Below are 27,074 nucleotides of genomic sequence, written 5' to 3'. Positions count from 1 at the left end.
GTGTACCTAATATACAACAGTGAGTGTAAAGCTGTGGTTTTGGATTTTCTAATTAGTACCTGAATTGTAGCCAAATGCCCCTCCCCCCCCCAAAAAAAAAAATTCTTCCGTTCACTTTGTTTTACCAGCGTTGTTTCTTTTTGCTGCAGATTCGTCAGAAGGTTTGGCCAACAGTAATGTGAACTAAACAGTGATCCAGCCCTTTGCTAACTATGCTAATATCAGAAATGCCTCTGGATGGTTCCTCTAAGCCCAGCAGAAACCCCTTCACTGACCCCACGATTGCTACCATCATCTCTAAGGACTTACCGCCTACATTGCTCTTGTATTTATCATAGATCTCTCTTACTTTCCGGTAGCGGAAAGCCAGTTTCCTCATCCAGTCCACTCCTCCCTGAACACCTGCCATGGAGCCATGACTGCCACTGCCTCCGGATCCACTGAAACCATCTGTTGCAAAACTGTAGTTACTGAAAGAAAAAGTTTTCCGTTATCAACCTTACACAACCTAAGGAGCCGACGAAGGATGAGGAAAGTTGTTACTGAAAACTATGACATACCACATAGTACAAGTAAGGACATTATAACTAGTAGTGGTAGGGTAGACTTAGTGGCTTCCTGATAGCACTGCAGGCACAGGCAGCTCCTTGGGACTCTGGGCAAGTCACTTAACCCTCCATTGCCCCATGTAAGCCGCACTGAGCCTGCCATGAGTGGAAAAGCGCGGGTAACAAATGTAACAAAAATAAAATAGATACTATTGGAGATTCTACATGGAATGTTGCTACTATTGGAAATTCTACATGGAATGTGGCTATTCCACTAGCAACATTCCATGTAGAAGGCTGCGCAGGCTTCTGTTTCTGTGAGTCTCACAGAAGCAGAAGCCTGCGCGGCCACATTGGTGACTGCAAGGGCCGACTTCTACATAGAATGTTGCTAGTGGAATAGCAACATTCCATGTAGAATCTCAAATAGTAGCAACAGTGGAGGAGTGGCCTAGTGGTTAGGGTGGTGGACTTTGGTCCTGGGGAACTGAGGAACTGAGTTCGATTCCCACTTCAGGCACAGGCAGCTCCTTGTGACTCTGGGCAAGTCACTTAACCCTCCATTGCCCCAGGTACAAATAAGTACCTGTATACAATATGTAAGCCGCACTGAGCCTGCCATGAGTGGGAAAGCGCGGGGTACAAATGTAAAAAATAAAATAAAATAAAATTTAGGTGGAAAATTGTTTAGAACTGCAGATAGCGATGAGCAATAAGAGTCTACCAGTCTGTTTTTTTTTAACCAAAGTGAAAGTGTGTATATTTCACTTGGAATTAATCCAGGTGAAAGTCCCAGTATAATCAAAAACACACAAAAAAAACATACTTTGTATTTGTATTTACACTAGTATCAAAAAAGAAACAGCTCCTAAAGCAAGGTCAAGGCAAAAGTCAGGCTAAAAGTGCATGTACATGGAGAAATTAGGTCTTAGCTGCAAATTTGCTTTCCTTTAGTCCCTCCAGATCAGAAGATATGGGTTATGCAGTTCAATAGAAGAAAACTGGCAAATCTCCACTGAGTCCACCCCCCCCAACTCTCCCCCGGTGGGAACAGGCAGAGAACTTCTTCAGTTTTACACCATTCATTGGGGCAGGCTACCGGTGCGAGGAAAGAAAAAAACCGTCAGTCGCACATGCTCTCTCTACTGACACTCAAACCGCTCGGAGAGAGAAAACAAACACCCATAACGGCACAAAGTGAACAAGGAGCTGTGAGGGGAAGGTGGAACTGTACCCAAGAGCAGAAGGCAAATTTTCAGCAACAACGAGCAATATGTCATCTGCAAAGGGTTTAAAAAAAAACACTGTGTGAGCAGACCCCCATCGGCACTCAAGACTGGATGTCTGCCCACCGACAGAGGAGCTCATCATTAACACAGCCCCAAAGGGATGTGAGGGGAGTGGGGGAGGGACCTGGTCACCCAGGTGCGACACCCCGGGTCTCAACTCAGTCCAGTGCACCTAAAAACTCTGAGTGCTGAGAGGAAATAAGGCTGTAAAAATAGAAGTGATTCCCAATAGGCTTATCACCCAAATTCTTGACCGGGACTGCACAGGCTATAGCCAAACTCAGAGGTTAGTGTTCTCAGTGTCTACCTGTTGGTCAGAGTGCATAACCCATCTGTGTTGGTCTGGAGTTATGCTATGGAAACGACTGTTTATTTTGGTTTAAAGAATTAAAAAAAAAAAGTTGGATCAGTGGACTTCTTTTGACTATTTGGCCCACTGGCAGTGTCATACAGACCTGGATTTGATTCTAAGCTTCAGTTTTTCCCTCCCCTGGGTTGGCAGGGAAGACCGTCCCAGTCCCTGTTACACCTAGTAGACAGATTTAAAGCACAGAGTCTCCGACTGTGATTATATGGAGATGCTGCCACCCTAAGGAGGATCTGCAGCTGCGTTGTTTGGATTTATTTCACTAACAGAGGAAAGCTTGGTTTTACCCCCATTAGGGTTACCCCTGACACAGCCTTTGGGTGAAATGTGGCCACATCAGGTTACCGTTTTAATAAATTATTTGCTATGTGACCTCCATCCGGGATCTGCTTTGTTTCTTGGGTTATGTCCTTGCTATATATCATCTTCCTTAAACCAAAGTTCAATCCAAGGCTGTTTACAAAGTAATCAAATACATAAAAAGCCACAATAAATTACAATAGTTACATCAATAGTCTGAGAATACTTAATTATGTTTTTGTTTTGAAAAAAGTTCTCATTTCTATACACTTGTTTTTCTTTCTATGCTTTTTTAAAGGATCTGGGTCCTATGTGCCTCAAAAGGCAGCATTGGGGAATTCAAATTTTGAGAATCCAATTTAAATATAGCCACCAAAGCTGTTCTCACACATTTTAGTTACATAGTGTGCCTTTTGTTACATAGTGTGTGAGACAAATATTTAAAACATCTGGCCATAAGAGGAGCAGGACCTGTGGCCTGGAGGAGAGAAAACAGTAGTACTAGAGTGAGAGGATAGGAGCTCAAACACAGGCAGTGACTCAGCTGTTTGGGGAGGCTAAAGAGGGGTGGGGGCAAGTTAAAATCTTTGGGGTGGGGGAACACCTATGTAAGCAGTAAATGGACAGCGGATCACTTTTGAATACAGTAGGGAAGGACCCCTCAACTGTGTCGCTCTGATGCGACTGCTCTAGCTACTTCTCCCACCCCCACCCAGTACCTCTGTTACGGACAGTAATATTCACACTCCAGAGAATTATGTGCCAAAAAAAATCAAAACAATGCAACAAACTAAGAGTAGGATTTGTAGTATTATGTGCTGGTACTTTAACACTTGGTTCTGCTAGCGTCCCCCCCCCCCCTCCCCAGTCCAGCCTTTGCTTATTAGCCATGGGAACAGTAGTGTTCAGCAGCACTGTAACAGAAATTCTGTTGTTACTCTCTCTCTCCTCCCTCATCCATCATTACCCCATCTCTTTCACTGTATCTTTCTCTGCCCCACCCCCAATGCCAGCATCACTTGTGGCTTTCTCTCTTCCCTCCCACCCCCTGCTCACCATCTGAAGGTTTTCCTGATTGCCAGAAGGCCAAAACCATCAGCTATAAATCTAACGTGAGGACCACGAGACCAGTTTCTTGTGTGCCTCGCCACTAGCTGTGCCGATCTTGCCCCTCCAACAGAGGAAGTTTGCATCAGAGGAGGTGTGACTGTCAGAGCTGGCAAGCAGTGCATGTAGGAAACTGATCCCATGGTCTTCATTTTCCTTTTAGTGCTGTAGCCTGCTGCAGACATCAGAGGACACAAGGCCCTTCAATGCTGAAACCGACAGAGGGGGTAAGGTCATAGCTGCAGCTGGGGAGGCTTAGCTTCCCCAAGCCTCTTCTACGGGGCGCCTATGAGCTCAGACTATGAGAGGGTGCTAACAGGAGCGTGGAAAGTGGCAAACAGGAATAAAAAGGTTGAAGGAGAAGGGGTGGGAATACAGTATGGACAGGACAATAAAGAAGAAAGTTAAAGGAAGAAAGTGTCTGAGAGGGAATATGTAGCTCAACCGAAGTCATCACAGGACACCTGATGTATCAGATGAGAATGTCTGCCTCCAAGTAATCCCACTTGCTGTGGTGTGGCTGTCCAACATATATTTATGTTTATTAAGCATTTACTATACCACCTTATATATTTTGATGCACTTCACTGTCACAGTACATGCATGCTGCAGAATGCATACCTCAAGTCCTGCCCGTTGTCATCGGAGGCCACGTCTTCTATATGGACTTGGTCACATTCCTGGTATAGAAGGAAAAGAGTAGTGTCCTTAATGAAGAACTTGCATCAATGTGAAGACACTGGAGGCAATTTTTGAAGCTTTTTTTTGCACTCTGTATGTGGAAACAAGTGTTTTGAAAACTGCCTACCCCTCTGCACGTTGGTTATAAAATCCCCCTCACATACATACACACACACACACACAAAAAACCCCAAAACAAAACATAGTGCAACTATTCATCTGAACCTGAGAAGCAGAAACATTCATGGGGATGGGGCTGAAGTCGTGACAAACAAGGTACATTGCATTTTCCAAGGTACACATTTTACAGCTGGGGGAAAAAAAAAAAAAAGTATCCACACCCAAAAAATGTTGTGCAGGTACCTTTTTACTTAGCCAATTTGCAAACATAGTGTGTTTGCACTTCGAAAATGAAAGCAAAATTCGTGGATAAAACATGTTCATAGTATAAAATTAGTCTTCAAGAAAATATATTCATAAGCCTTCTCGTTTGTTACTTCATAACGAAAAAATAAAGCCCTATGTTGTAAGTTTATTCAAGGTTCAAGATTCAACTATATTTAATATACCACCAATCAGTGATACCTAAACGATTTACATAATTCAAGCATAAAATATAAAGGCATCACAGAAAAGGAGATGGAAAGACACAAAGGAACTGGGTTACAAATCATCACTTATGGAGATGGGATGGGGGAGGATGGGAAGTAATTAACCCTAAGAGAAACAAAAGGAGGGGAAGGGATGACAGCAAGAGAGACAACGCATAAGTGATATGTAGTCCAGGGCAGTGGCGTAGGAAGGGGGGGGGGGGCGGTCCACCCCGGGTGCACGCGCTGGGGGGGGGGGGGGGGGGGGGGTGTCGGCTCGCTGGTTCCCTGCTCTTTTCTGCCCCGGAACAGGTTACTTCCTGTTCCGGGGCAGAGAAAGCAGGGAAGAAGCAGAGCATTGCACTGGGGGCGGATCGACCCTCCCGCTACAAGGTAGGCTTCATTTCGGGGGGAGGGTGCGTTTTCGGGGGGGGGGGGGGGTGCGCCGTGCCTGCCCCCGGGGGGGGGGGGGGGGTGCGCAGCGGCGACCCGCCCCGGGTGTCAGGCACCCGCGCTACGGCACTGGTCCAGGGCCACCTACATGGTGAGTGTCAAAAGACTTGATAAAGAAGTATGTTTTCAGGGCTGCCTTAAAGTTCTTGCAGATCTGGAATGATGGGAACGTATATGTAAATGTGTAGGGGTAATGAGCAAGTGTTGCTAAGAAGAACATAGAGATTTTGCAGAAGTACAGGGCAGAAGAAGTGACCTAAACAGAAACTGAGGAAGTCCAGAGTGCAAAATCTGATGTACAGTGCACAGATTTCAACAGAGGGGTAAACGCTATCATATTTTTGCGCTCTGTGAATACGGAACGGCCATATTTTGAATTAGCTGTAAACAACAAATCTGAAAGAGAGGGAGACTGTGAAAAAACAAATTACAATAGTCGAGACAGGAAATAACTAAGGCACGTATCAGCAGGTGAAGGGACTGCAGGTCAAAAAGTGAGCAGGCGGCTCTGATCTGTTTCAGGGTAAAGAAATGCTTTTGAACAGTGGAAATATGCTGAGAAAAAGTAAGATGATTATCAACCATTACACCAAGAATCTGAACAGTGTCCTTCAAGGGAACAGGTAAACCACAAAGGGAAGGGGAGCATGGCAGAACAGATGGACCAACTTAGGAGACATTTGGCTTCAACTTCTTTGAACACAGTCAATTAGAAATCTTGCTCAGTTTCAATAATTTGGGAAGAACAAGATTTGAGAGGAAAAAGCAGTTGGACATCATCTGTATATATGTAGAAGGTAATACACAAAGACTGTAATAGAAGTGCAAGTGGAGACCGAAAAAACATTAAAGAGATCAGGTCCCAAAACAGATCCCTGTGGATCACAAGAGAGAGAAACACTTGCAGAAAGATCTTCATCATTTCACCTGAAATACCTTACCAGATAGATAGGATCAAAACCAAGTTAGTGCAACGTCAGCGATTCCTACAGACTTCAAACGGTTAAGAAATATCTCATGATTAACTAAGCCAAAAGCTGCACTAGGATCTAGGGAAATAAGGACCTCCCCCTACCATTATTAAGAGTACGATTAACGAAATGCAATAAGTGACTGTTCAGTACTAAATTGTATGCGAAAGCCAGTCTGACAACGGTGTAAAAAAATGTTAGTTCTGTCAAGAAATGATGTAAGTAGCTGTTCTACAATCTTCTCGGTAACCTTTGATACAAATGGGAGTTGAAAGACAAATAGTTCAAGGGATTTGATAGATCCAAAGAAGAGTCCTTGAGAAGTTCAGATACAGTGGCTGTTTTCCATTTAAGAGGAAAATTTCCAGAGGAAAGGCTAGTCACTATCAAGGAAGCACTAATTTGCTTCAAGAAGTACATGGGAATCGGGTCAGTAGTTGTAGAAAAAGACAACATAAGCACTGGATAGTCTGCTGCACAGAGAAAGACGTTGCACTGTGTGGGACATGTACTTGACTGTGCTAAAGAAGATGGGTCTATAGTAGTAGGCGTTTCAGTCCTTTGTGTTGACAGTGCAGAACATACTTCAACACTGTGCTTTCATCAAGGTTTCTTTGCTTGATGTAGGTAGCACAGTAGAGACATGCAGCTGCTTTTGATTGGACTAGTATCCTATGCACCATCTGTGCTAAGGTGGCGGCACCGTTACTGTTTTAAAGTGCAGCTTAGGAGATGCCTTATATTCAAGGCCTGTGCGACTGAATTACAGACATCAGCACTTTAGGTTGGAATGTCTCACGTGAGACTCTCTCTGAGCCAGGGGATCCATGGCACCGTCCCTTCATGACTGAACTTTTGATGTCACTGGGCAGGCAAAATCCACAGAGGAGGATCTACCTAGAAGCTGATTTTAGCTCTTCCTTCTGTGCAAACAGCCTCCTTTCTGCTTCATAGAGGCAATAGAGGATAGCAAAGCCAATCCTTTTGGACCTGCAGAGACATTCTTCCACAGAACTTGAACTCAGCCTGGTTATAATCTGAGCCCAAACAGTCAAGACACCTAGGGGTGGGTGTCGAAGTTCTGAATTGTGCACGACAGAAACTTTAACATAGCTCTGTGCCATGGGACAACAGTTCCGTTCTGTCACCATGTGATAATGTCATTCAATTGTGTGCCTGCTGACATCCTGCTTTGTCAATGGGGGGAATGAACATTACCATAACCACGCACAAATTTCTGGATCAAAGATGATATTTTTTTGTTTAGTTTTATGCATTAGACAAGGAAATATGGTGGCATGAAATACTCAAACATCTACTTTTTTTTTTCTTTTGACTACGGCCCCTATGTTTCAGATCCCTTACTAGAGTCCATTTTTTTTTAACCATATCTGGTTAATTTGAATTCTGCCATGAGTAATTTATAAAGCATATAATATTTCATATTTATAAATGCTCAACAATTCATAACTGGTGCCATGAAGGATCTCATGCTCTCCACATTTGTGAACTCTGCTTCTCCTACCCAAGGAACAGGTCAGTGAAAAGCATAACCATTTCCTGCACAGGTGTCACTGTGGCAAGTCTCAGAAAACATTACCAACCTGGAATCAAACTAAATCCTAATGTAATTAATTTTATATGTAGATTTTCTATATTTTGTGACAATCATCATTGGCACAAGAGCACAGCTGATGTTGGTATTAAAACTAAATGCTTACAGTGATCTTTTAGATGCTTTTAATTAGCAGAAAGTGTGTTGACTTTGAGTCTCAAGGAACATGTTTACAGAAGAATCCTTTCCTATTAATTCTGCCCAGATTAAGTGCTCTCTGTATAATGTCAAGGAAAATCATCTGTACGAGATTTCCTACTTTAGAACATACTGAGGTCATAACAGACTGGTTTAATTTAATGCAGCAATGCACTCTGAAGTCAATCTTTTGCATTAATATCTTTTCTTTAACTGAATTCGCAAAAAAACATCTTTTGTATACAATCTGATCATTAACTCTCCGGGAGAATACTACTACCTTATTGTACTACCCAGTTTAGGTAGACAACAAAAAGTAATCAACATTCAGCAATCCTTTCACAATTTCTGCAACTGAATTCTCCCAGCTAAAGATTTTAAAAGAATCTATAAGAGGGATTTGCTATTTAATCTTTCCCTCTCACTCCCTACATTTCCTATCAAATACATTTCCTACTAGCAGTCTAATTCTATGTACTAATCACCTCCTATTTCTCTTCCACTAATTCACTTTCCAATTTAACTATTTCTACACGTTTTCTTCCCTTCCCTGTTAACATTCATCCTTTCATTTAATCCCAACCATTCATCTTAATTAGCAGACCGTGCATATATGAACCATTTCCCCATACAATTAAATCTACTCCACAGCATTCTGAATGACAAACTGTTGCAAACTTCCATACTGAGATGTACCACTTTTCCCATAATCTAGCATGGTCTCAATATGTACATTTACTACATTCAGTTTTACATTTTCCCTATAAACATTACAGATTAGGTTATGTACCTTCAAGGATCTTTCAGACTACCCAGTGCAATTTCTTCTTAAGAACCGTACACAAGGTTTCAAAAATCCTCTCACCTACGATGAGTGGAATTTTTCAGCAGGTGATGTACTAATATCTTTGGTCCCAGCCAAGGCCACTGAGGATAGCGAGAGGGTGGCAGCATCAGAAAGGAAGGGGTTAGGGAGAGAGAGGACTACACCTGAGTGAGGAAACTGGAGGTGTGTACATGCCAGGGAAGAAATGCAATCATCCTCTACTTTTGTCACTCACCAAATCAAAATAAATTGTTTGGAAGAAAAGGGAAATGGCACAAGAAAATACTGAGGCTGCAGATTGCCTCTTATAGGGCAAAATGAACATAATCCCATCTCTCTCTCCTTGCTAACTACTTTTAAAGGAAAAAAAAAATAAAATTACGCAGCACACTTCCTCAGCACAACAATTACATCGAAAACTTCTTCAACAACCTGGACCTAATCCCGGGTGGATGCCCAGCTGACCGCATCTGGTCAACATTTACTCTCCTCACCACTGAATCAGTTACAAAAACGACTCATAGGTTTGCCAACATCCACTGCAAACTGGACATATGTCCCAGTCATCTACTCAAATTCGCCCCTGACCGCTTCATATTAGACCTCACATCCCATCTAAACTTCATGCTACAACAAGGTCTCTTCCCCAAGGAATAAGGCAACATCCTACTCACCCCAATACCAAAAGACGCTAAGAAAAACACAAACGACCTAACCAATTACCGCCCAGTTGCGTCTATCCCACTAGTAGTCAAACTGATGGAGAGCTTGGTGATCAAACAGCTTACGGAATACATGGACAAGTTCTCAATACTACACGTCTCACAGTCAGTACTGAAACTGTTCTAGTCACGCTCTTGGCCAAATTCAAGCAAGAAATAGCCACAGGTAAAAGTATACTTCTCCTTCAATTCGACATGTCGAGCGCATTCGACATGGTAAACCACAATATACTACTAAGACTCCTTGGCCACTTCGGGATTGATGGAAATGTACTTAACTGGATAAAGGGTTTTCTAACCACTCGAACTTACCGAGTAAAATCAAACTCAAACATATCAACACCGTGGAAAGCTACCTGTGGAGTACCTCAAGGATCACCATTATCACCAATACTCTTCAACATGATGATGATCCTACTGGTAAAGTCCCTATCCAACCGAGGCCTCAATCCGTTCATCTATGCAGATGACATCACAATTTACATTCCCTTCAATCAGGACTTGACAGAAATAACCAATGAAATCAATGATGACCTGAACATCATGGACTCCTGGGCAACTTCTTTCCAACTGAAACTGAACACTGAAAAAAACACATTGCCTCATCCTCTCATCTCCACATAACAAGTACAAACCCATAACCATAAATACCCCAGAACACTCCCTCCCTACCTCAGACAGCCCAAAAATACTCAGCGTCACAATTGACTGCAACCTTACCTTTGAGAGCCAAGTAAACTCCGTAATAAAGAAAATGTTCTATTCAATGTGGAGACTTAAACGAATAAAACCTTTCTTCCCGAGGGAAATCTTTCGAAACCTAATACAATCAATGGTCCTAAGCCATGCAGATTACTGCAATGCATGTATGTGGGATGTAAAGAACAACTCACAAAAAAACTCTAGACCGCCCAAAACACAGCAGCCAGGCTGATATTTGGTAAATCACGCTTCGAAAGTGCTAAACCCCTCCGAGAAAAGTTACACTGGCTCCCAATCAAAGAACGGATCATCTTCAAAATCTGCACCTTTGTCCACAAAATTATCTACGGCGTAGTCCCTGGATACATGACAGACCTCATAGATCTACCAACCAGAACCAGAATTGGATCATCACGATCATACCTAAATTTACATTACCCAAATTGCAAAGGACTTAAATACAAAACAACTTACGCATCCAGCTTCTCCTACGTAAGTGCAAAACTATGGAATGGACTCCCCAAAGCTGTAAGAGTAATCCATGACCATCTAAACTTCAGAAAATCACTAAAAACCAACCTCTTCAAAAAGGCTTATCCAACGTAAATCCCCACATCCAGCAACACAGCACAACCAATGATCGTAGTGGCCAATATACAATCTTCATTCCCTTCGACCTTCATGGTTCCTGACACACACCTGTCAGCATTCGTTGTCCAGTTAGGGTCCCGGGTCCAGTCCGTAGAGGCAGTGGGTTCCCAAGAATACACAATCCACACGAGTTTATATATAAGGTATATTGTATTTCCATATATAAGCTCACAGCACTTAGTACAGGTAAATATTACAATGCTGTATCGGTGTGTGTGTAGATGGGAATCAAGGAGAGAAAGGTAAGGATAGGGGTGTTCAGAGGAGAAGAGAGAGGGACAGCCTCGGGGTAGGGCTGAAGGGGAAGGGGGGCCAGCACCAGGGGCTCTTGGTGGCTAACAAATGCTGACAACACCTACCTCACTTGACCACAATACAACCTTGTACTTGTTACCAACTGACTGGCGAACGCCTTTACGGTATTATGTAAGCCACATTGAGCCTGCAAATAGGTGGGAAAATGTGGGGTACAAATGTAACAAATAAATAAATAAATATATTGGAAAAAAAAAAAAAAAAGAATCTCATCACAGTGGTCCATGCCATAATAGTATCATGGCAACTGTTAACACCAAATACACTGGTCAAATTAAAAATGCTGTCAGAGGGTTGCAAGAGGAATCACCAACGGAATCATCTAGTCTGCCTAACTCAAGACTCAAAGATGCAGCAGCCCCATCTTTGAGTCTTGAGTCAGGCAGACTACATGACTCCGCGATTTCCACTTAAGCAGTGTTGTTGGATCGGGTGCTCATGTTTCCCCTGAAGAAGCCCCTCCGGTGAAACGGGTCCGTTGGGCGGGGAACCACATTTCCGATGCTGCATTGAGCTAAGTGGTTTTTATGTACTTTATGTCCTTTGAGTTTTTTGGCACACAGTGGATTTAGCATATGTCTTAAAAAATACCTTAAAAAACATTTTTTCCACATTAAGGGAGGTGGTTGGGCTGAGACCAATGACTGATCTATGGTGATCCTCTAGTATGAGGAGTATCAACAACTGTACTATAATGTCACCTATCTGAGGTCTCTTCCCTCCTTCCATTCATTGTTTGACATCTCACACTCTGTAAGAGTAGATCCACAACATATAATATTACTGGATACAAATACTGCAAATAAAATAAAAATAAATAAATAATATAAAAGATGACGACCTGTTCTGCACTCACTACGCTGTGACCCAGATGATTTGCCTTGCCTGTATTGTTTTGCTTTCCTGAATCACACTTGACCTTGCAGTGCTCTTGCAGCAAGGTCAAGTGTGATTGCTTGATATTTTGATATTTGCTGATAGTTTATTTTTGGTGTTGCTGCTCAACATATCTCAGTTCAATGTGTATTACACTGTACCAGCTTCACTGTTATACAATTGTTTCTGTGATTGATAAGGCTTCTAATGAAGGCACGCCAGACAAAACATGGCTGTGTCGAGCTTTTTGACACTTGGCTTACAACATTTTAGAAGCAATACATACTTGATTATCTGTACTAGCTTTGGTTTCCTCTTTTTTGGTTTCCTCACCCTTATAGCCAGTAAGAAGAACAGGATGCAAAGGAGAAATTAAGCCTTACATGATAAATCTTCTTTCTGTTAGTATTTCCCACTATTCCAGAACCTGTAGGATAGTTGTGTCCATCAACCAGCAGGTGGAGATAGTGAATTGAAAACTGAGCTGACACACATCTCTCTTGGCATCTAGTCCAGCTCCTCATATCGTCTGACCATATTGCTGATGACCAGGCTGGTATTGTCTGCTGTCTTGAAAATTGAAAGACGTTTGAAGACAGCTTTTGGCTTATCCTCTGGTAACTGTTGTGGCTTAGTTTCCCCCAGTTCTTTAACCAAGTTACTGAGATCTTCTCCAAATATCCACTTGCCCCGAAAGGGCAGTTTAACTAGATGTGACTGACGCTGTATCCGTTTCCCAATGCTGCAACAGCCAAAGACACTGCGGGCCGAAACCCGTAACATGTCATAAATAGCATCCACCAAGTAGGCCAACCCTGCTTCCAGCTGGGCATTATGGCATCCATCTTGTAGTGCCAAGTGCTGATGCCACTTCAGGCATGCTCTTGCTACAAACAAGCTGACCACTGTCCATTGAAGACCCAAAGAGGCCACTTCAAGGCTTGTTTTAGCGAGCCTTCTAGCTTTGTGTCCTGTAGATCTTTTAGGGCAATTCCTCCTTCCTCTAGCAAGGTGGTCTTCTTAGTAGTAACCAGGAAGCCCACCTGTGATGCTGCAATTTATCTCTCTCCTCCAGAACTAATGGGTAGAGGTGAGCCATAGCTCTTCCCACTCTCAGCCCCGCATCCAGTGAGACCCAGTCTGCTATAATCAGGTCCTGAATGTCTGGAAGCATCAGGAAGGCCTTAGAAGGACCTCTAAACCCCCTCATGGTCCATGAAGATGGAACTCCTGACGCCGAAACAGGAGGGCTCCTCAATGGAAAGCTCTGCCAGTGCCTCAGAAATACGAGTACTGAGCTCCTCTTAATTAAACAACCTCAGTACTTTCAGATCATCTCCCTCCTCTAACAGTTCCTTCAATGATGGCTCCTCTGAATAGACCAAGGCCACATCAGGTAAGGAGGGAGAAGCAAAGATAACCTCATCTGCCCAATCCTGGAAGTGTCAATCCTAAAAGTCTAAATGAGATCTCTTAGGAGCCGGAGGGGTAGCGGGGCAAGAAACTGAAGCACCTTGCTGCAACTCTAGCACCTTGCAACAACTCTGTCTCTGCTTCAGTAAATAGGCCTGGTGTAAGGCCAATATAAATTCTGGAGAAAACAAAGATTCCAATGCAGCTGATGCTCTGTCGGGCTTTGAGGCTGTAAAATGGTGGCTGTGCTCCATGCGTGATCAGCCACAGGCTGCTTATCACTGTTAGTCGTCCCCGTTAGAATGGCACCCATTCCCATGCTCTCCTGCATAAAACTGCGCACCGGCCCTGCCGGAGAACCTGAAGACCTCGGCATATTCAGATGCTGTGCCGAATCTGAAGATATGCTGTCGCCAACCATTTCCTCTGCATTTTGCAGGATTCCCAGCTTGTACACACTGCAATGCACTGACACCAGCCAGCGGATTCCACAATGGAAACATCACTTAACTGCCTCAAAGGGAGTCATCATTCACCCCACTATCTCCAGCATAGCACGTGTCCCAAGTGATGAGTCAGGATCCCTCCCCTGGACCAAGTGGAACCGAGTCAAACTTTAGTTGGACTTACTACTGCTGCCTGCTTCCCCCAAGCTCTCAGTCTCCAGAAATCTTACTACAAATGAGAAAGGCTTCAGGACTGATACTCTGTCCAGCACTCTCCAGCAAATCTCTTTCCTTTTCCTTTCTTTCTTTTTTAATTTAAGGTTGTTGTGCTGGAAAAGGAAAGCTCCATAGGAAACAGGAGAGAGGTGAAGGTAGGGAAGTAGTAAATTCACAGGTCACCAGAGACAGGGATCTGAAGACCTCCAGATATGACACTGCAAACTCAAGTCAACCGCAAAGTTGGGGACCAGTTCACAAATTGGAGGAGCAAAGCACTCGGAACCAGAGCTGAAAAGTGTGTCCATTTACCTGCTGGGGATAGAAAATACTGAGGAGCTGGACTAAATGCGAAGCGAGAGATGTCTCAGCTCAGTTTTCCATTCTCTATCTCCACCTGCTAGTTGATGGACATGACTATCCCACAGAGATTGTGGAATACTGGGAAGCTACGTAATGGAAACATTTCACTGTTCCTATTCTCATTTCAACTAACAGGAGAGATGAGAAGAAAATTGTACCAAAAGGACCCATGTTGCTTTCTACTTCTGCAAGAGACAATGATCTCAATTCGCTACATTTTCTTCTATGCATTCATCTTTGCCACAGAAAAATGAAGTACAACATGACTGATATTTAAGTTTTATACCTCTAAGTCATTGAAAAAGAAATGTGTGTCGGCCACTTCAAAAATCATCTCTTCCATCGCCAAACCAGAGCCCACTACAACTGTTGGATCCTAAAAGTAAAAAAAAAAAAAACACACACCACATCAGAGTTGAACATCAGGAGAGGATTAGCAGATAAACATCTATTTTTCACCATCAATTCCCCAGTATATATTTATATAAAATATTTATAACCTGCCCATCCAGTTCTGGGCAGGGAACAAAGTAACATACATAATTACATTTTACATATAAAAATTTAAAGCATACTCTAGTACACATATTAGAATAAAATAAACTCTTGCCTTAAATATATGAATACAATTATAACATGCAGGAAAGTTTTCAGATATTTCACTAGCATAAAGAAAATACTTTCTGAGACAAATCTCAGAAATATAAAAGTGTAAGCAGTCCCTATCACAAACAGCTCATTTAGGGGTCCTTTTACTAAGGACCATTATATTCCTATGAGTGTTTTATCATTTAGAATGCACTAAATCTGTTAGCGTGCTTTGGTAAAAGGCCCTCTTATTAAGCCAGTATCACATGGCGCTTATTTACTGGGCTATGGGACTGATTTTATATATGGTGCCAAAAAAATCAATGCTTTAAAAAGCGTTATTCTACAAGCCGCGTTTAAAGATAGACACGGTTTATAGAATAGCGCTTATGTCCAGGAATCACGCCTAACTTTTGGTGCAAATATATGCACCTAAATTAGGCATGTATCCCTTTTATTCTATTCTATTAATGCGTGTTCATTTTAGGAACACCCCCGTTCCACCCATGCCCCTCCTATGTCCTCACTCCCTTTTTCAGATTGCGTGTAAATTTTAGGCGCAAGATATGCAAGTAAATGACAAATAAATCTAATTAATCCCACCAAATACTTGTTGAAAAGCCAATTATTGGCACTAGTTAGTTCATTATTCAATTACATTGTGCTCCCAAATTAGAACATGCAATTTTTTGGTGACTTTTATAGAATTAGGGGGTATGTTTATCAACAGCTGTAAAGAAGTATGAAAAACGGGTAACAATACTTAAGTACTTACAAGACTCATCCAGCCACTACAATTGTTAAGGATTCCTGCACATTACTCTGCATTATTAAGCTAATTACTCTGTCTATAATTTTCTGATTTGTGAGATACTTTATACAAGTCTATCCTGAGGTTTTTTTTTTTGTTTTTAAGATTTTGCATTATTCATCACCATTGTGGAGAGTTTTGATTAGAAATGGAGTTTTTCTAACTGATGGTGATTTTTGTTGTCGTGGACTAATTTATTCATGATTTACAGATTGGGTTTTCTTATGCAATACTAAACACTTATTTACATCATTTATAAACAGCTAATCTAAAAAAAAAACATTTTCCAAAGTGGTTCACACTAAAACATGAATAAATTATTGATCATTAAAAAGATAATATGAAAAGATAAGCATCACTCAGCAAAGGCTAAGTTAAATATGCATTCACCTTCATAGAAAAAATAAGATAGTCACATTCCATCTGAATTAACAATAGCAAGGAATTCCACTTTTACAGATAAGCAACTTTGTTTTCTTCAAGGAGAAGCAGAATACATTGGCCTCAGAGGTGGGAATCCATAGCTACAATTTGCCTTCTAATAAACAGAGGTAGCTATAGTAAAATGTGATATTTTACCATAGCAAACTTACTGTGCAAATCACTAACTTGCCGTAGCTCAGTACAACACAGTGGCGTAGCCACAGGTGGGCCTGGGTGGGCCAGGGCCCATCCACTTAGGGCTCAGGCCCACCCAACAGCAGCACATATTTAGTGCTAGCTAGTGGGGATTCCAAGCTTCGCCAGCTGAAGACCTCCCCCTGATGGTGCTGAAAACACTGCTTTCCACTTCAGTAGTCTAAGCTTCCTAAGCTGCTGATACTGGCCTCATTGCATTGGGGGAGAGGGGGGGGGGGAGAGGGGGGGGAAGAACACTTGGTGCCCACCCACTTCTTGACTAGGCACACCCAAAATCTGCTGTCTGGCTACGCCCCTGGTACAACAGCTTGGCGACTCATGCGGTAAACTGAAATTTGCTATATAACTGCCAGGAAAAAAGTGGAGGAGTGGCCTAGTGGTTAGCGCGCCGGTCTTGAAATCCAGAGGTGGCCGGTTCAAATCCCACTGCTGCTCCTTGTGATCTTTGGCTAGTCACTTAACCCTCCACTGCCTCAGGTACAAACTTACAAGCTCATTTTCAAAGCACTTAGCCTCCCAAAGTTCCATAGAAACCTATGGAACTTAGCCTCCCAAAGTGCTTTGAAAATATGCCTCTTAGGTTGTGAGCCCTCCTGGGACAGAGTAATACCCAGTGTACCTGAATTTAACTCACCTTGAGGTACTACTGAAAAAGGTGTGAACAAAATCTTACATTAAAAAAAATATTGGGACCATGCTCTCTTCTAAAGTGCCGGTGCTTGAAAAAATGACCTCTAAACCTTTCCCCCTGCTCCCCTTCCTGACATTAATTACCTTCACCTCTTAACCAACCCCTCTCCTTCCACTGGCACCTCTCAGGGATCTCCCTGGAGAGTAGAGGAAGGGAGAGGGGAGGAAGGAGGAGGCAGGAGTGATCCCTGGATGCCTCCTACTCCAACAGCTCTAGCATAAAATGGGCTGCCTCAGTCCTCCAGCAGTGGTCTTGTCATAATACTGTAGGGAGTCAGGCTGAATACAGTAATCAGAAATACAGGCTACTTTAGAAAGATGCTTTTCTTCTCATTAATTTATATTTCACAGTGCAGTGATGGAAGTATTCCTTATATGAAAACATTTAGAAAGCTCCAAAGAAATACTAAAACAAGCATTTCTTCATAGTGCAGACACTGGAGATAAAAGCAACAGACCTGATGAATTGAGCTAATCCAGCAAAACGGTATCATCTTATGTTTTGGTTTCTTAATCTTTATTAACAATGATATTAAAAAGAGAATTTATATGCTCATCTATTCAAAGTGATAGAAAACCAATGAGAAGATAACTGGGCACACTGGATGGGACAACTGGCCTATTTTCCATCATTGATTATGCTACTAAGTACTTTCCCAAGTACAGCCTGTGGCTCGCTAGGAGTGAGGAAGTGAACATCAGGGTCTCAGGACTGTTTTCTGGAGTTCTGTTGAAAGTGATGGATTGTTTATTTATTAGGATCTATTTACTATCTTTCTTGAAGAAATTCATCCATGGCAGTGTACATCAATCAAAGTAAGCCAGACATAGGCAAGAGACAACTACAGCAGTAAAAAAAATAATCAAAGTATCCATTATGGCCTACTATGCTTCTTACAATGTCAACACAATACACATTAAAACATCTTAATAGACATCAAAGCGTGTAAGCGGAGGTGGAACATATAAACAGATAAGATAAAGTAACAGGAGTTAGACAGAAATAAGGGTGACTTAAGGAAACACTGCATGTGGAGTAGCTGAACAACTGCTCTACATTATGTGGTGTGGTGAGGTGAGGTGAGGTGAGCAGGCCTACAGAGCTTGCACAACGATAGCTAAGAGACAGGGTAGGCATATTGGGTCATTTTAGGGCAAAGTACAAGTGCTCCTCCAGAATGGCTGACGGAAAAGTCCCAATATATTCAGCACTATCCTTAACTCTATCACAGACATCTGTTCCAGGCAGACTGCTATGCTTACTAGTCCTTACATCTCATGTTTCATGCTCGAGGTCATTGTCTATAGACCTTATTTCCCCATGATGGTCTGAGGCAGACAAAGTGTAATAGGAGTTAAAGTTAATGTGCTATGAGGTATGGTGTTTCTTGCTCCATCTTAAAAAGGATCTTTTTTTTTCCAATCAGAAAACCATCTGTTAAAACAGCAGCACTCTAGGTGTAAACCACAATAAGATGTCCTCATCTGTATGTTGCATACACTTCCAGCATTAATGTAGATACGGTTTTAACAAAGAAGAAGTCAATGTAAACACAGAAGAACACAGTCTTCGCAAACTCAAAACAACAAAGAACACAGCGAAGGTGACACAAAAATAGGGTCTTGAGACGATGTAAAGACAGTCCAAATTTGTGTCATGTTCGCTGGTGACATTATTAGTTTGGACTCATCAATAAATTTGGACTGTCTTTACATCGTCTGAAGACCCTATTTTTGTGTCATCTTCGCCGTGTTCTTTATTGATATGGTTTAAACACCAAACAAATTATTGATAACTTACCTTCCCATACTTCTGGGCATATGTTCCTGTCAGCAGTGAGTGAAAGATGATAATAGTTTCATCTAAGTCCCATAAAAACACACGCTAGTAAGACAATAAAAAAAAAAAATATATATATATTAGATATACTGAAGTTAATGATTACCAGCTGTAAGCAACAAAGCTGTACTGCTACCACTGGGTCAAAATGACATCTCTTAACCATGAGGGTAAAAGGTTCCATCTAAGCTCCCATAAAAATCAAACTGGAAGGATCTTATTGTTGAAGTTCCTTTTTCCCCCAATTTTATTTATGAATTTCGTACAAAATACAAAAATAAATGCAAACAGTTCTACAGGATAAATGTAATATCATAGGAAGTCAGAATTCTCAGACTGGTTGAAAGCATTAAAGTTAAAGACAGGAATGCTCCCAATAATGTTGTGTGTCATTAACAGGAAGAAAATCTATAAAACTGGACATAGTATTATTTAAAGAGTAATAATCTTAACTAATCTTGCACAAAAATATGAATTTAAGCTTGTAGGCATGCCCCTCCTCTTGTACATTCCTCTTTTTATTAAAAGGATTATTAAAAGGAAAGAGAAGGTGAAAACCACCAGGAGTGTACAAAGTCCATAACATTTTTTGAAGTTGTAGTCCTTTTAGTGGTTTTTTATTTTTAAATGGGAGAGAATTAATGGAATACGTGACCCAGCTGTACTACTTTCTGTAGGAGCTTCAACAGCGGCAAGTGACAGAATTATTAGGTTGCAATAAAAGCAAAAGCGACTCAGTTTACAAATACAAACAAAATCATACTTTGAAATATCTTTATACAAATGCAAGAAGCCTCAAAAATAAGATAGGAGAGTTAGAACATGTAACACTGAAAGGGCAAATATCTATATAAATAATTCTCACCTCTAATTCTGAAGCTCACTGTGTGGCAGGGAAACACTGAAGCCCTGTACTGTTGTAGCCTGTCAGCACCACTCACTCTCACTCATACATACGACCTCAGCCACGCCCCATCCGGACATAATTGCAAACCAAACGTTCTAATGAAGCCCCCAAGCTCCACCCACTTCCGTGAAGGGTTCGTAACTTCGTGGTGGTGAAGCCTCTCCACTGACCATGTCTCTCTGTCACGTCCTCGCTTCGAACGTGATGACGTCGAGGGCAGAACAATTTCAGTGAATGAAAGGAATGCAACGGAAAGGCAGGAGTAGGGAAACACGCTCCCCTACCAACAAGTTACACACTTCCCCCTCCCTCCGATTGCAACACACCCCCTCCGCGTTATTGCCCCCTGGACCCCCCTGCCGCAACCCTCTGCACACCACCCTTTCCTCCGAAAAACCTGCCCCGAAGCCTTCGCCTACCTCTGCTGATGGAGACGAACTTCTTGCCTGCGGGACGTGGCTTGATGGAGTATCTGTCCAAGTCTCTGTGCGTGTGTCTGACATCAGACGGACAAACAGAAACTTCAACAGATGCTCATTCAACAAGGAATGCCCCGCAGCCGAGAAGAGAAGTTCGCCTCCGTCAGCAGAGGTACGCACAGGCTTCGGGGGAAGGTTTTCCGGACGAAAGGGTGGTGTCCAGAGGATCGCGCCACGGGGGGGGGGGGGGGGGGGGCAGGCACTAACGCCAAGGGGGAGGGGGTCAACTCGGTGGGAGGGGCGTGAAGGGGGCCTTGAACTGGGAGGGAGGGGGTCTGCAACTCGGGAGGGAGGGAGAAATGGAGGGAGGGAGTGGGGGTATGGAACTCAGCAGGGAGGGAGGATGGGTGGGAATTTCCCTTGCTAGCGCCCGTTTCATTCCGTTTCGAAACGGGCCTTTTTTTTTACTAGTAATAGATAACTTGGAGACCTGGTGAAATGAGAAAACGGAGACCTGGTGAAATGAGAAAACCAATGGAACACTGATACCAGGGTACAAATTGTACTGCAATGATAGGGTGGATCAAATTGGTGGAGCAGTGGTACTAAATGTTAAAGAGGACACAAAGTTAAAGAAAACTCACTGCTTAATCTTTATGGATAGAAATTCCATGTGTGAAAGGAAAGAGAATAGTGATGGAGGTATACTATTGTCCACCTAGCCAGAATGGACAGATGATGAAATGCTAACAAATTTGACAACACAATCATAATGGGTGATTTCAATTATCCTAATATTGACTAGGTAAATGTCATATCAAGGCATGCTAGGGAAATAAAGTTCCAAGATAAAATTAATAACTGCTTCACGAAGCAGACGATTCAGGAAACAAGGGGAGCTATTTTAGACCCACTTCTTAGTGGGATGCAGGATTTTGGTGTGAGAGGTAATGGTGTAGCAATAAGGAAATCTACTATAATAGCATTTAACTTTCAAAATGGAAACTATGATAAAATGAGGAAAATGGTTGAAAAAAAACAAAAACAAAAACTGAGAGGCATAGCTGCCAAGATTAAGAGTCTACATCAAGGATGGATGCTGCTCAAAAATACCATCTTGGAAGCACAGACCAGATGTATTCCACATTATTGAAAAGGCAGAAGGAAGGACAAATAACCCAATGACATGGTTATAAGGTGAGGTGTAAGAGGCTGTTATAGCAGCCCCCCCTTCAAAAAAAAAAAAAAAAAACTTTCAAAAAAATGGAAAAAGCATCCAAATGAAGAAAACAGGAAACAGTATAAGCACTCGCAAATTAGATGTATAGCACTGTTAAGGAAAGCGCGGAGTTTGGAAAGAAGCTTGCTGTAGAATAAAAAGTTCATATCAAAAACTTTTTCAGGTACATTCAAAGCACGAAGCCTGTGAGTAAGTCAGTCGGACCATCAGATGATCACTGGGTAAAAACGGCACTAAGGGAAGCCAAGACATGGAACAGACTAAATGAATTCTTTGATTTGGACACTATAAGGAAGATACTAGAAATGGTATTTTAATGGTGATAATTAATGGTGGTAATGCTTCACCTTAATTTGTTATGTAAACCACATTGAACCTGAGCTTTCGTGGGAAAATGCAGACTAGAAATGTCACAATAAATAAATAATTCAGTGGTATTAAATCTCAGTTAACCTTGAAGATTTAATAGGTCAAGCTGACAAACTAAGGAGAAGCAAAACCACCTAGTCCAGATGATGTTCACCCCCAGAGTGCTGAAAGTACTCAAAAATTAAACTGCAGATCTCCTATTAGTAATTTGTAAACTATAATTAAAAATGTCTACAGTACTTGAAGACTGGAGGATGACCAATGTAACACCAATTTTTCAAAAAGGTTTCAGGGATGATCTGAGAAAATATAGACTTGTGAGCCTGACTTTTGTACCAGGCGCAATGGAGGGTTAAGTGACTTGCCCAGAGTCACAAGGAGCTGCAGTGGGAATCGAACTCAGTCCCCCAGGATCAAAGTCCACTGCACTAACCACTAGGCTACTCCTCCACTCATTCCACCAATAAGAGCCAACCTCATCAGTGATGTCACAATGGCTTGATTGCCCGATACTTGGCTCACTTCTGATATTGTGATGTCATAAGGGACAGGGGGAAAGGGAAATGGGACTTGATATACTGCCTTTCTGAGGTTTTTGCAACTACATTCAAAGCGGTTTACATATATTCAGGTACTTATTTTGTACCAGGGGCAATGGAGGGTTAAGTGACTTGCCCAGAGTCACAAGGAGCAGCAGTGGGAATCAAACCCAGTTCCCCAGGATCAAAGTCCACTGCACTAACCACTAGGCTACTAACCACTAGGCCACTAACCAATAGAGAATTGTAATTCTCTTCTTCTCCCCGCTACTGTAACCCTTACTCACCACTGCACTCTTTTCCTACTACTTCTTTGTCTTTTTCTGAACTTCAAACTACTCAGAATATTTTTCTTGATCGGCAGGATGGCAAGTACCTAATAAACTTGGATCACAGAAATCCTTAGTGGACAAAACTGACCTTCCTGGGATGTCATGACACTTTACAAATTTGAAGGAAAGATCTGATTCGTTAAACACAAGGCTCCACAACCTACTTCATTTCACTCTGGACAGCATGTTCTGATTGACACTTCTTAAATTTGCATGGGCCGCATAGCTCCCTGCAAATGGACTTTACACTCTAGAAAATCCAGATTGTTTAATTCCAATATTTCTGTATAAAAAGCCCTAATGCAAAAGATACAAAAAAAAAAAAGCTTTAGATTAAATGATTGTAAGGTAGCACAAGGAAGGCTCTCATACTTCCAGCTCACTATCCTCCGCTGATGAAGAATCCTGCTTTTTCCCCTTGCCTCGATTTTTTCCAGTCATGGTCTTCCGACTCTGCTCATCCAGCTCTTTGCTGGCTGCTGCTCTTGGAGGAGATGGGCTTCCAGGAGGATCACCTGGAGATAAAGCAAACATTTATTCTAGGTGTAAAAATTCTGTTTTTAAGTTTGAGGCAGCTGTGGTAGAAAAGTTGCGAGCTGTGGTAGCTCAAGTAGAAAAGCTTAGGAGAGTTCATGCAAGTTCTAGCAGGCCCATCTGACAGGATGACAATGACAATGTATTTTAGAGAACATGATGGAGAAAACAGCAAGGTGCAGCAATTGTAGCAGGAAGTCTGTCTGGGAGGAGCCACGGATACAGGACATGGGGGTGGGGGGGCATTCATGTGAGGAGTAACTTGGGGGAGCGTGATGTAGCATCAGGCAGGAGGGCATGACGGACTGATCCTCAGGGGCTTAGTCAAGATCGAGAGGCGGGGCTGGTGGTTGGGAGGCGGGGATACAAAAAGTAGCAAATATGAGTTATCTTGTTGGGCAGACTGGATGGACCGTGCAGGTCTTTTTCTGCCGTCATCTACTATGTTACTATGTTACAATGTATTTTATTTATTTTAGGATGTGCTTTACATCCTGGTTGTCTATTTTGTGCCAGATTCTACTCTGAGCAACTGTGCTTAGACCCCCTAAGTTCCACTTCTTTTATACTCCAATTACTTACAACACAATTAAGCCCTCTATACACTAGAGATATAGGGGGTATTTTCAATATGATGTCCGATTTAGGACATTTTGGGGAAAATGTCCAAAAATCCAGTAGAGAACATGGCCATTTTGAAACCAGAAAAAAGTCCAACTTTTTGTTTCAAAAATGACCATTTGCTCAGTACATCTATCTTTTAGGACCATTTTTTGGGGGGGAAAAAAAAGTCCAGGGGAAAAATACACAAAAACAAGCGCCATTGGGATGTACTGGGGGAGGGGGGGAAGCATTCTTAATACATTAGCCCCACAGACATCTCCAGCAGAGCAGTGAGGCACCCTAGAGGGCACTGTAGTGGATCTCACATAAGGGAAAGGGAATGGGGCTTCATAAACCGCCTTTCTGTGGCTTTTTGTAACTACATTCAAAGCGGATTATATAGTATATACAGGTACTTATTCGTACCTGGGGCAATGGAGGGTTAAATGACTTGCCCAGAGTCACAAGGAGCTGCAGTGGGAATCAAACCCAGTTCCCCAGGATCAGAGTCCGCTGCACTAACCACTGGGCTACTCCTCCACTCCCAGGTACACATCTCACCATTACCCCCTTACATTGTACAGTGAGCCCTCCAAAAACCTACTGTACATCACTACAATAGATCTTATGCCTGCAGGTGGCACCTATACGTAAGGGACAGTAGGTATTTTGTGTTTTTTGGAGGGCTCACATGTTCCACCACAAGTGTACCTGTTAGAGTGGGATATGGGCCTGGGTCCCTTTCTCTACAGTCCACTGCACCGACAACTAGGCTACTCCAGGGACTACCTTGCTGCTCTAATAGGAATGGCCATCATATCTGAAGCTGTCAGAGCCTGGTATATACTGTCACTGTCATATCTTAGGGGGCTGGGAGGGGGTCAGTGACCACTGGTCATTTAGGGCACCTTTTGGTCACTTATTCATGACTGAAACAGGTCTAGCCAAAAATGTCTTAATTTTGGCACTAGACATTTTAATTTTGTTCCATTATTGCAGAAAAACGTCTATCTTTTGATGCCGCCTATGTCCCGCTCGGAACACGCCCCCAACATGCCCCCTTGAAATGTGGATGAACTGTGGAGCAAAATGTTTAAGATCAGGGTGTTGAAAATTGCAACTTGGCTGTTTTTGAGAGAAAAACGTCCTTCTGCCACCTTATGATGTTTTTTTGGACTTTTTGGTTTTCAAAATGAGCCCCACAGCCTCAGAGAATGTATTTTTAAAATACTGGTCTAAGTCACACAACAAGATTAACAAACTGTGTATGCTATAGCTCCAAACACGAGCTGATAAATAAAATCAAGCACCATCATCATAAAAAGTTCTTTTCCCATTCTGCTTTTCTGGTAAGTAAATTATATACAAGTATGTGAGCATGTCTAAAATTATGTACAGTGGAACCATCAAATACCACTTGTAAGCTCACAGATCGCAAGATCTGTGGTTGCTGCTGAAGACAGCCAGAAGGAATGTGTGCGTATGTGTTAAGGGGGTGGGGGTGGGAGCTCAAGCTGGAATGCTGGATGCAAATCAGGTTTGGCAATCATTTTGGAGGGCAGACATGATGTAGTGGTTTCTCCTGCCCTCAAGTACACTTAGAGGCATATTTTCAAAGCACTTAGCCTTCCAAACTTTGGAAGGCTAAGTGCTTTGAAAATATGCCTCTTAGTCACTCTTTGTGGCAGAATATGTAAACCTCACACGCATATTCATTGTGAGTATCAGATGTTTAACTCTGGCTAGAGCAGGGCTTCCCAAACCTGTTCTGGGGATCCCTCAGTCAGCTGGGATTTAGGATCTACACAGTGAATCTACAAGAGAAATCTGCATGCACTGGAGACTCAGAATATGACATTTGATATCTTGTATATTTGTTGTGGATATCCTGAAAAGCCAACTAGGTTTGGGGGTGCCCGGAACAGGTGTGGGGAGCCCTGGGTTAGTGGGTATTAAAAGACCATTGGTATAGTGAGTGAATGCATCCCTTGGTAATTTGCGTTTTCCTTACATATAGGTAGTAACAGGACTATGAAGATGAATGGTTAGAAAGACAAGGTTGCTTTAGACAGAAAGATCACTAAATCACTGCTACATGTTGCTGTACCAATATGATTAATCTTTTAAATGTATAGGCTTACTTGAGTATCCCTGGTAGGACATATAAATAGCTTTTAACTTCAGACTATAGATGTGGGATTACTGCTTATCTATTAAAAGACCCGTTTAGCTTCCATTAAGAACAAAATCCGGAATTATTTTGTTTGGGCCATATAATAGATGTAAGCCCACTAGGGACAGAAAGTGCCTGCTTATAACATGTACAGCACTGTACATGTCTAGTAACACTATAGAAATTATTATTAGTAGTAGATGGTCCCCTTGTATAGTTACCTTTAACTAAATGATGCATTTTGACCTTTGGTTAAATTTTGGAGGCTAATGCAAATGTGGTTCCAGAACTTTAATTTGCATGATTAAAGAAAACTGGTTTCCTATCCTCCTCCAGCATAAAAGAAATTACAGAACTGTCATCTCTCATCTTCACTTCAATTTGCAATCCTCTCACCTGCAGCAAGCACTAGATGCCACTATTACAAAGCTAAAGACTGCCACCTGTTGCTTCTTAAGAGAACTCATAATTACTGGTCTATGAAGAGTCATTTTGGTACTCATTATTGCCACTTCTACTGATACAGTTAATGGAAGACTAAGGGCCCTGTTTACTAAGCAGCTTTATAGGCGCGTTAGCATCTTTAATGCGCGCGTTAACTGTGTATGTGTCTACAATATCCCTATAGGTGCGTGTTAATTGTAGGCGCATTAAAAACAATAACGCGCCTTAGTAAACAGGGCCCTAAGACAGCTTCTCAGCTGGGGCTGTCCTGTGTCTTCCAGTTATCCTCATTATAATCTCTTGTGCTACCAGATGTATGTAGCATTTTACAGCCAAACACAAGGACAATCCCTGCTT

General features: G+C 42.2%; 1 protein-coding gene across 8 annotated transcripts in view; it reads right to left on the bottom strand.

Moving 5' to 3' along the window:
* Positions 1-27,074, bottom strand: part of EYA3 (EYA transcriptional coactivator and phosphatase 3) — a 271,535-nt gene that overhangs the window by 34,773 nt on the left and 209,688 nt on the right. For all 8 annotated transcript variants that reach the window (XM_030220264.1, XM_030220270.1, XM_030220268.1 and 5 more), the window contains 5 exons: positions 23,336-23,478; positions 19,119-19,202; positions 14,876-14,965; positions 4,233-4,291; positions 310-470 (listed from right to left, as the gene is read on the bottom strand). In XM_030220264.1, the coding sequence (XP_030076124.1) occupies positions 310-470; positions 4,233-4,291; positions 14,876-14,965; positions 19,119-19,202; positions 23,336-23,478 (537 nt within the window). The remainder of the gene's footprint in view (positions 1-309; positions 471-4,232; positions 4,292-14,875; positions 14,966-19,118; positions 19,203-23,335; positions 23,479-27,074) is intronic.

This window comes from Microcaecilia unicolor, chromosome 11 (genome assembly GCF_901765095.1).
Source record: "Microcaecilia unicolor chromosome 11, aMicUni1.1, whole genome shotgun sequence".
NCBI lineage: Eukaryota > Metazoa > Chordata > Amphibia > Gymnophiona > Siphonopidae > Microcaecilia > Microcaecilia unicolor.
The sequence above is the reverse complement of the archived record's forward strand: the minus strand, read 5'-3'. Positions and strand labels throughout refer to the sequence as shown.